Source organism: Cherax quadricarinatus, chromosome 1 (genome assembly GCF_038502225.1).
Source record: "Cherax quadricarinatus isolate ZL_2023a chromosome 1, ASM3850222v1, whole genome shotgun sequence".
Taxonomy (NCBI): Eukaryota; Metazoa; Arthropoda; class Malacostraca; order Decapoda; family Parastacidae; genus Cherax; species Cherax quadricarinatus.
In genome coordinates this window covers 88789403-88801048 of record NC_091292.1, presented here as the reverse complement: position 1 = coordinate 88801048, position 11646 = coordinate 88789403, and the positions used below count along the sequence as shown (strand labels likewise).

The 11646-nt window shown below is 39.9% G+C and overlaps 1 protein-coding gene across 5 annotated transcripts in view; it reads left to right on the top strand.

The window, feature by feature from the left end:
* Esyt2 (extended synaptotagmin-like protein 2) overlaps positions 1–11646 on the top strand; it is a 227627-nt gene that overhangs the window by 133749 nt on the left and 82232 nt on the right. For 2 of the 5 annotated variants that reach the window (XM_053777597.2, XM_053777571.2), the window contains exon 8: positions 11086–11186. The exons of 1 other annotated variant lie outside the window; for it this stretch is intronic. In XM_053777597.2, coding sequence (XP_053633572.1) covers positions 11086–11186 — 101 coding nt within the window. Of the gene's footprint in view, positions 1–10036; positions 10126–11085; positions 11187–11646 lie in introns of all 5 variants that reach the window. 2 more of the 5 variants (XM_053777605.2, XM_053777588.2) reach the window with 1 other exon arrangement.

Below are 11646 nucleotides of genomic sequence, written 5' to 3'. Positions count from 1 at the left end.
TGCAAAGTCATGGAGAAGATTATCAGAAGAAGAGTGTTGGAGCACCTAGAAAGGAATGAGCTTATCAATGACAACCAGCACAGTTTCAGGGACGGGAAATCCTGTGTCACAAACCTACTGGAGCTCTATGACAGGGTGACAACAGTAAGACAAGAGAGAGGGGTAGGTAGATTGCATTTTCTTGGAATCTAAGAAGGCATTTGACAAAGTTCCACACAAGAGATTAGTGCAAAAGCTGGAAGACCAGGCAGGGATAACAGGGAAGGCACTGCAATTGATCAAGGAAAACCTGTCAGGAAGACAACAGCGAGTCATGGTACGTGGCGAGGTGTCAGAGTGGGCGCCTGTGAAGAGCAGGTTCCACAGGGGTCAGTCCTAGGACCGGTGCTCTTTCTGGTATTTGTGAACGACATGATGGAGGGAATAGACTTAGAAGTGTTCCTGTTTGCAGATGATGTGAAGTTGATGAGAAGAATTCAATCGGACGAGGACCAAGCAGAACTACAAAGGAATCTGGACAGGCTGCAGACCTGGTCCAGCAACTGGCTCCTGGAGTTCAACCCCACCAAGTGCAAAGTCATGAAGATTGGGGAAGGGCAAAGAAGACCACAGACAGAGTACAGTCTAGGGGGCCAGAGACTACAAACCTCACTCAAGGAAAAGGATCTTGGGGTGAATATAACACCCGGCACATCTCCTGTGGAGCACATCACCCAAATAGCTGCTGCAGCATACGGGTGCCTAGCAAACTGAAGACTAGCATTCCAACATCTCAATAAGGAATCATTCAGGGTCCTGTACACCATGTATGTTATGCATATATTGGTGTATACAGCACCAGTTTGGAACCCACACCTAGCCAAGCACGTAAGGAAATTAGGGAAAGTGCAAAGGTTTGCAACGAGACTAGTCCCGGAGCTAAGAGGCATGTCCTTCAAGGAGAGGTTAAGGGAAGTTGACCTAACGACATTGGAGGACAGGAGAGTTAAGGGGGATATGATAACAACATATAAAATATTGAGAAGAATCGACAAAGTGGACAGAGACAGGATGTTCTAGAGATGGGACACAGCAACAAGAGGTCACAGTTGGAAGTTGAAGACTCGGATGAATCGCAGAGATGTTAGGAAGTATCTCTTCAGTCACATATTTGTCAGGAAGTGGAATCATCTGGAAAGTGATATAGTGGAGGCAGGATCCATACATAGCTTTAAGAAGAGGTATGATAAAGCTCATGGAGCAGGAAGAGTGACTTAGTAGCGACCAGTGAAGAGGCAGGACCAGGAGCTATGACTCAACTCCTGCAACCACAACTAGGTGAGTACATACACACACACTCATGGGGCCAGTAGCTGTGACTCGACCCCTGCAATCACAACTAGGCGAGTACACACACACACACACACACACACACACACACACACACACACACACACACACACACACACACACACACACACACACACACACACACACACACACACACACACACACACACACACACACACACACACACACACACACACACACACACACACACACACACACACACACACACACACACAGGAGCAGTGACTCAATCCTTGCAACCACAACTAGGTGAGTACACACACACACACTATGACATGACATGCACCATTTTAGCACACTTACCACCCATTCCTTGGAAGATAACATATGCCATGTTATGACACTCACAATGCTACAACACACAGCATCATGACATGTGTGATACCAACTCATGGTTCACATCACACCACAACACATGCTGTATCATGTGTTCTGTACATCCAAGTACAGTATGCCTAAGGGAACATTTATTGTAATAAAAGGCTTTTTATTTAACTGAATGCACACTGAAGAGCAGAAAAAGCATATGTCGGACACACACATTTTTTTTTTACTCACGAACACTCTTAACCTTTAAACTGTCCAAACATAGATCTACGTTGACGTGCATAGCACTCCGATCTTGATTTTCTCCATTTGAAAGCACGTAAAATCGGACGTAGATCTACGTTCGGAGCACTATGCACGTCAACGTAGATCTACGTTTGGACAGTTTAAGGGTTAATTGAAGCTTATGTGTTCACCTCTCATGTTCCTATTTTGTTACTTCTCAGGCATGCTCTCTACACTCCCACATGCATAATGCTTGCTGCATATGTATTGCAGCCACCCTAAAATTGTGTTTAATAAACTGAGAAGGTAATAAGACTGGAAGAATAATGATCAGATCTGCATGAGCTTCCTCATAAATTTTAATTGTTTTAATTAGATTATCTGGTTTAGGAGAGAAATATATGTGCTGCTTTGTTATCAATGAAAGTAAGTAAATTTGTGTAGTATTTTATTTATAGATTGGTTGCAACTTAATAATTGAGACAATATTTACATAGATGATTATTTTGTTTTAGTTCATAGCTTTGGTTTGCAATAGCATAATTTTGAATTATTTAATAGGTGTTGCCACTAGTAATACATTATGCAAGATACAGTACATTATACTACAGATACACCACCGATTTTCTAGTGCAATTGGTTTCAAAGTGTTGCCGGAATATCAATTTTGCCAGACTAAGTGAGGTCGTGTAATAATTATTCAGCAGTACACCTCTGACCTACTAATTATACACCTCCCTTTACCCAGTGCATTCATACTGTATGTATGCTCATTTTATAATTTACAGAGAGCTCACATTTGTTTGGTAGAGATTGGTTAAGAACCATAGACATAATATTTACATTTTGAGTTATGGTTGAATTATTAATATTAGTTTTTTCTTGTTAGTTTTTAACCAGATTTATTCATAATTTGTGTATGATCACTCTATATGTATAGAGAGCTCATATTTATTTGGCGAAGATTCTTAAGGAACCAGAGCTTTAACCCTTTCAGGGTTTCTGACGTACTAGTACAGCTTACGCACCAGGGTTATTGACGTACTAGTACGCCTAAATTCTAGCACCTTCAAATCTAGCAAGAGAAAGCTGGTAGGCCTACATATGAAAGAATGGGTCTATGTGGTCAGTGTGCACAGTATAAAAAATCCTTCAGCACACAGTGCGTAATAAGGAAAAAAAACTTTGAACGTGTTTTTGGTTTAAAACAGCAACTTTGCACTGTACAGTGGAACCTCAAAAATCGAACATATCACATATCGAACGTTTCGAAAATAGGACCATTTTTTCGGACAAACTGTGTCCCTATTATTGAACGCTCCCCTATTTTTGGACCGCCGGGTATGGGACCTGTCTGCCGCCCGCTCTGTCCGCGTCCCTGCGCAGGCGCCGTGAGCAGTCTAGCTTTGTTTATGCTTGAGTGAACACTAACCTGCGCTCTCATTCACGCATTTTACGATTATTTCGTTGTGTTTAGTGCTTGTGGGACTGTGAAATAAGCTGCCATGGGCCCAAAGAAACTTGCTAGTGGTACCCCTGTGGTAAAGAAAGTGAGAAACACCATAGATGTGAAAAAGGAAATAATACAGAAGTATGAGAGTGGTGTGAGACTTTTTGAGCTTGCCAGGATGTACAGTGGTCCCTCGTTTTCCGTAGTTCTCGGGAATCATAGATTTCGGAAATCATAGGGATATTTTCATATAAACATGGGCTCACTAATCATAGGTTGACTCGCGAATAGTAGTTCGTCCGGGACGTATACGCACGGTGTGAGCTGGGGCGGCCTCCCTACCCAGCCAGTCTGGCATTGTTTACCAGTGAGTGAAGGTCCCCTCATGTGCTCCTATGAAATATTTCATAATATTCCACTCATTTTAGTGCTTGCAAGTACAGTGGACCCCCGCATAGCGAACTTAATCCGTGCAAGAGGGCTGGTCGTTATGCGAAATGTTCGCTATGCGAATTAATTTTCCCCATAAGAAATAATGGAAATAAAATTAATCCGTGCAAGACACCCAAAAGTATGAAAAAAAATTTTTTTTTACCACAAAAAAATGTTAATTTTAGTACACACAAACTGAAAAAGGCATGCACAATTACATGACACTTACTTTTATTGAAGATCTGGTGATGATTGATGGGATGGGAGGAGGGGAGAGAGAGTGTTAGTGTTTAGAAGGGGAATCCCCTTCCATTAGGACTTGAGGTAGCAAGTCCTTTTCCGGGGTTACTTCCCTTCTTCTTTTAATGCCACTAGGACCAGCTTCAGAGTCACTGGACCTCTGTCGCACAACAAATCTGTCCATAGAGCTCTGTACCTCCCGTTCCTTTACGATTTGTCTAAAATGGGCCATAACATTGTCATTGAAATAGTCACCAGCACGGCTTGCAACAGCTGTGTCAGGGTGATTTTCATCCATAAAGGTTTGCAGTTCAACGCACTGTGCACACATTTCCTTAATTTTTGAAGTAGGCACAATGGATTCCACAACTGGCATAGGCTTCTCAGGGTTAGCCCCAAACCCTTCAAAATCTTTCTTAATTTCCATACTAATTCTCACCCTTTTTACCACAGGGTTGGCACTAGAAGCTTTCTTGGGGCCCATGGTCACTTATTTTCCAGAAACAGCACCGAAAACACTGTAATAATACGAAATATTCCGAGTGTATGTTTGAATGTTACCGCGGAGGCTGGCTGGTAAACAATGGACGCGTCTCGGACGAAGATCGCTGAGCGGGTTTTTGTCCACTATGCGGGGCAAAATTTTGGCGAACAAAGCGTTCGCTATGCGGATTGTTCGCTATGCAAGGCGTTCGCTATGCGGGGGTCCACTGTACTAAATAAGCTACCATGGCTCCAAAGAAAGCTCCTAGTGCCAAGCCTGTGGTAAAGAAATATGATTGAATTTAAGAAAAACATCATTGAACAATATGAAAGTGGCACAAGTGCGGCCGAACTGGCCAGGATGTATAAGAAACCCTACACAACCGTATGTTCCATAGTGGCCAAGAAAAAGGAAATCAAGGACGCTGTTGTTGCAAAGGGGGTAACTATGCTGACAAAAATGAGATCACCAATACTCAAAGATGTTGGGAAGTTATTATTGGTGTGGATAAACCAAAAACAATTAGCAGGAGATAGTCTTATGACTTCGATTATTTGTGAAAAGGCTAGGCAGTTGCACAACGATCTGGTAAAGAAATTGCCTGCAAATAGCGGTGATGTGAGTGAATTTAAGGCCAGCAAAGGTTGGTTTGAGAGATTTAAGAACCGTACTGGCATACACAGTGTGGTAAGGCATGGTGAGGCTGCCAGTTCGGACCACAAGGCGGCTGAAAAATATGTGCATGAATTCAAGGAGTACATAGAGGCTGAAGGACTGAAACCTGAACAAGTGTTCAATTGTGACAAAACAGGCCTCTTTTGGAAGAAAATGCCAAAGAGGACCTTCATTACACAAGAGGAAAAGGCAATGCCAGGACACAAGCCTATGAAAGACAGGCTGACATTCATGTTCTGTGCTAATGCTAGTGGGGATTTCAAAGTGAAGCCATTACTAGTGTACCATTCTGAAAATCCCAGAGTGTTCAGGAAAAACTATGTTATGAAGAGTAAATTGTGCGTGTTTTGGAAATCTAATAGTAAGGCACGGGTCACGAGGGAAATTTTCGTCGAGTGGTTCAATGAAGTGTTTGGCCCTAGTGTGAAGAATTGCCTCTTGGTAAAGAAATTGGATGTCAAGTGCCTGCTAGTAATGGACAGTGCGCCTGCTCATCCTCCAAACTTGGATGACCTAATTTTCGAGGAGTTTGGGTTCATCACGGTAAAGTTCTTGCCCCCGAATACCACTCCTCTCCTCCAGCCCATGGACCAGCAGGTCATTTCAAACTTTAAAAAACTCTACACCAAAGCAATGTTTCACAGGTGCTTGACTGTGACCACAGACACTCACTTGACCCTAAGGGAATTTTGGAGAGAACACTTCAGCATCCTCCATTGCATAACCCTTATAGGTATGGCTTGGGAGGGAGTGACTACCAGGACTTTGAACTCTGCTTGGAGAAAATTGTGGCCAGATTGTGTCGGCAAGAGGGATTTTGAAGGTTTGGGACTGACCCTGATGAGCCTATATCTGTTGTTAAATCAATTGTGGCACTGGGGAGTTCCATGGGGTTGGATGTGAGTTTGGAGGATGTGGAAGAGTTGGTGGAAGACCACAACGAAGAGCTCACCACTGAGGAGCTGCAAGAGCTTCAGCAGGAACAGCAACAGATCGCAGCTCAGAATCTTGCTGCAGAGGAGGAGGAAGAGAGATGGAAGAAGGTGCCTTCTTCAGAAATTAAAGAGATTTTTGCTATGTGGGGTAAGATGGAAAGCTTTATGGAGAAACATCACCCTGACAAGGTTGTTGCAAGCCATGTTGGCAACTTGTACAGTGACAAAGTCTTGGGCCATTTTAGGGAAGTGTTAAAAGAGACGCCAGAAACAGAGCTCTCTCCACAGTTATTTTGTGAGACAGGACTCCAGTGACTCTCAAGCTGGTCCTAGTGGCATTAAGAAACAGAGAAGAGAAGCAACCCCAGAAAGCAATTGGTACCTGAGGTGTTGCTGGAAGGGGATTCCCCTTTCAAACTGTAAACAATCCAATCTCTCTCCTCCTCCAGTCTCCCATACACTAAGAAGAATCTCCAATAAAGGTAAGTGTTATGTTGTTAATGTTTCATTCATCATTTCCCATTGTATTGTTTATGTACTACATCTATATTTCATGTAAAAAATTTTTTTGTTTTAATACTTCTGGGTGTCAGGAACGGATTAATTGTATTTACATTATTTCTTGTGGGGAAAATTGATTCGCAAATCGTAGATTTCGATAATAGTAGCAACTCCAGGAACGGATTATCTACAAAATACGAGGGACCACTGTATGGGAAAAACAAGTCCACCATCGGTTCTCTCCTGTCAAAGAAAGAACAAATCAAGGAAGATGATGTTGCGAAAGGTGTTAATATAGGGAGTGGATGAGGTGCCTTCTTCAAAGATTAAGGAGATTTGTGCCAAGTGGAATGATGTCCAAATGTTTGTGCAGAAGTACCACCCTGAGCAAGCTGAAACAAGCCATCTTTGCAATAAGTTCAGTGACAGAACCATGTCCCATTTTATGGAAATGTTAAAGAGGCGCCAGAAACAGAGGACAGTTATTTTGTGAGACAGGGGTCCAGTGACTCTCAAGCTGGTCCTAGTGGCATTAAAAGACAGAGAACGGAAGTAACCCCAGAGAGGGCTTTACCTGAAGTCCCCATGGAGGGGGATTCTCCTTCCAAACACTAACCCCAACTCCCTCTCTCCTCCTCCCTATCTTCCAGATGCCATCACCAATCTTCAATAAAGGTAAGTAAAAATGTTATTTTATATGTATTACTATACAGATCAGGCGCTGATCCACCAGGAGGCCTGGTCACAGACCGGGCCGCGGGGGCGTTGACCCCCGAAACTCTCTCCAGGTAAACTCCAGGTAATACATAATTAAAAACTATAGTATTTGTTGTATGTAAAACTGTAATTAATCTCTATAAAATGTATTTTTTGTGTGAATATTTTTTGGTTTCTGGAACGGATTAATTGTATTTCCATTGTTTCTTATGGGAAATATTGCTTCGAATTTCAGATTTTTCGAATTTAGAGCTAGCTCCTGGAACGGATTGAGTTCGATTTTTGAGGTTCCACTGTATTTTCATATGGTATTTATGGTTGTATTCTAGTTTTCATGGTCTCATTTTATAGAATGAAAGACATATTACAGAAATTGAGATGATTTTCATTGGTTTCACAATGAAAAGTACCTTGAAATTGAGCTCAAAGTAGCAGAAATGTTCGATTTTTGCCAAAGTTCAAAAGTAAACAAATCATGCCACGTGTCCAATACATGTCAACTGGTGAGTCTAATATTCTTTCATAAGTGTGCTGATATTATTTATACCATTTCTACACTAATGAAGTAGTCTGCATAACAGTAAATCTTCTATTTTTTGTGAGAATAAAAATTCAAAGTGGAAAGCAAAAGAAATGTAAGAGGGACCTGGGGACGTGACTAATAACAGAGGAAATGTCATTTTAGTGCCAGGAATGTCTGTCTTGTTTATTCTGGACCCTATTTGGAAATTGGCATCTTTTGAAATTTGTGTGAAATTGGCAAAATTGCTAATTTTTGACCACTTTATTGGATAGTTGAAATCGGTAAATGGGTGGTTTCTTGTACTCATTCGATAGAAAAAATGGTGTTATAGCAAAATAGTTATGATTTTTGTCGACTAGTACACTGGAATTAGCCGAAAATAGGGCTCAAATTTGGCAAAATCACCGATGCGTAAACATCGTAGAGACGGCTAACTTCACGAGAGCATAATTCCGTAAGTTTTCCATCAAATATCATATTTTTGGTGTCATTATGACCGGGAAAAGATTCCCTATCATTTCATAAGAAAAAATAATTTTTTTCCCCGAAAAAAATTTCGACCCTGAGAACAAGTTTAGGAGAGGGTCTCTCGACCCTTAGAGGGTTAATATGTATTTGAAAACCATGAGTGATGAGAAGCGCATACTCCCAGCAGTGTCTGGCCACACACTGAGTTGAGGTGTCAGGTGGAGCCAGGGACGTTGACTGGCTATACACTCACACACACACCACCCTCCAACACTCCCTCCACCACCATTCCATTTGAGACCTTTACATCACCCTGTCTTGTGTCCGGATATTTATCTTAGTACAAAAGGAAATGCTGGTAATGCTGCAGGTTCTAAGAAGAGAAATAACTGTGAAAGTCTGAGTATTTTTAAAAGAAAAAATGAGAAAACTGTGGGAATTATAATAGTCTCTGGCATATTAGCTATGCCCAATTTCTCCAGAAGGAGTGCCCTGTCCATTTGCTGTGGAAGCAGTGAATGGTAACTGAGCCAAACATGCACTTTCCTCAAGTCTTACTTAAGTAAGTTTATTTAATAAGTGAGTTTTTTTATTTAGTGCGCTCTCGTAATTTTATCCAGACTAAGAGAGGTGTCGGACCATCTGTTGTCAGAGAATCAGTGTTGTACCTGTATACAGCCTCTTCTCGCCTTATGACAGAGTTCCATTCCTAAGACCACATCGGTAAACGAATTCGTTGCTAAGTACAGGAACTTACTATAATGGTGGTGGGTTTGTGTCAACCACCTTTGATGTTGTTTTAATGTCACCTTTGCACCATTTATAACATTTTTAGTATATTTTTTAATGTTTATACAGTAGTGTGCTGTATATTGTAATAAACATAAAAGAGGAAATGAGCTCTAATATACATTATTTAGGTATGCATACTGGTCAGAGAGCCCTTCGCAAGTCCGAGTCGTCGGTAAATGAGTACGTCGCTAAGTGAGTAGAGGCTGTATTAGAATAGGAGACTAAGGATATCTTTCTGGATTATTATAATACTGTAGTACTGTAATATATTATATTGCTGTGACTTGCATTTTTTTAAGCTGTGACTGGAATTCAGTCTTTATACCATGAGATAAAATTGATTTCTTTTTTATATGCTAAAATTAATATTATATTAATGGAATCTTCTAAATGTGTGTAAGTCAATCAGCACTAATTAGAAGGCATTAACACATTATCATTTTAGGTAATATAAAGTTTTGTTTATACCCAGAGTGTGGTGCATTACATTGATGAGTTTGTATCATAATCATTCAACTAAGTCAGTGTTATTTTGTCTCAAATATATTTTTCATATAGTAGTTCAGTAGGAAGCACATACTTTATAACATCTTAATTTGCTTATTGAATCTGAATGACAGTGATTGTCAGATGCTTGAAGCATATAGGTAGGTATTGATCTATGAAGGTTATGTGTTTAGCTTGATGGTCTTTGATGATACATGCCTAGTTAATGTGAATGTTCTCATTTCATAACTTATTTCATGGATATTTATGTACTAAGTGCTGAATGAATTTGTTTTCTCAGTGCAGTATTTTGTTTTGTATCTTGTTATTTTGGAAGTTGTATGTATCCTATTGTGACTGCTGCTTATTTTATTGATTTATTTATTTTACATAAACTATTTTGTATTCCCGTTCCCCCTAATACTTGACAGTTCTTGACCGATGTAATTCGGAGCCAAGAATTAGAATTTGAGGTTTTCGATGTAGATGATGGACCAGCCAAGGACGATTTTCTAGGGAGGTGAGACAGTTTGGTACACATTTCATAAATTATTTTATTGCTGTTCCCTATTAGAACATCATTCTCAAACTACTGAAAAAATTATTATGTGTTTAATCAGTTAATTAGTAAAAATATATTGCCAATTCCTTTATAAGACCCAGTACCATATATATGTTCTGTATATATAGTACAGTTACTGTTTGTTATTTATTTGGACAAGGGCTTATATATTCCAAAATTCAGCCTTACCTCACTTCCCATTCTGTCATTTTCTCATACAACATACACATTAAACACAAAATTTACCTTGTACAGTATTAAAGTTTTTATGTTATATGAATAAAATCAGTCTTTTTTTTCTTTCTCCTCTCTTCATTTGAATTTTCTTTGCTGTGGGACATCTCTCATTGTGGAAGTATGTATGCAGTGTGCATGACTTCAAGCCATAGAATGCATGTTACATAACTACTGTAAAGTTACCTGCACTTTTGTTAATTATTTGCTTGCAGTTAAATATGGCAGTATTAACTTGGGCTGTTCATTGGCCTCTTGCTATGCTTCTTTTTTTTTCATCTTTTATATCTATATGTATAAAATTCTAGTTTTTAGGTTCTTCACATTTCAGGTAATACATCTTCCAGTATGAATATTCTGCACGTAGGCAGCTGGGTCTACAGTATCTTGTATGATGTAATTGCAATGCCAAAATAGACTAATGCAAATTGGGATCAGCTGAAGATTCGTCACCCTCAGTAGGATGGGTAAATTAAGTTGTACTGCATAAATTTTAGCACGCTAAGGTTAGGGCGCTATATTGATTTTAGAGCTAAATAAGAAATTTCTATATCCAAAATTTGAATAAACTATATTTTACTGTTTATATTGGTGGGGTGAATCTTCAGGTAATTCAAAAATTGAAGTACTTTGTGTGTAAAAGTGTTATTTGCAGTATAACTATCACACTTGGTTTCTGTGCAGGCATTAGCCAATGTGATTCGAAGACAACATGTGACTATAGAGTGCTGGGATTATGACTATAGTCCTCTCAAGTCTTACGAGAATGATGACTTTTTGGGCAGGTACTTTTAGTTTTTTGAGTGATGAGGAGAGATTGCATGGCATGCTTCCTGACATTATCATCCCTGCAGATATGGTACTCATGATAGCTCATAAGAGTATAGGGGCAGGGCCTCTCCTGTGTTCGCAGATCGTTCACAGGCATGTAACAAATTTTTGCACATGCTGTGTGAGAATAAATGCTTAGTGCATTTTTAATTAACATGCAGTTCTTCCATACTCTGCTAATGTTCGTTAACCCAGAGTCATTTTGAATTTGTCACAAATTAAACCATGAGGAAATCTATGCCTACTTAATAACACTGAGTTAAGAAGCCCCCCTGGATGCTCCACAGAGCCTTTTGGAAAAGCTGTTTTTATATTTTAGCAAATTACAGAAATCAAAGATTTTAATTGCTGAGGTTATGCTTTCAGATATAAACATTTTAACTAATTGTGTTGTGACAGTGTTAATGACTGCAG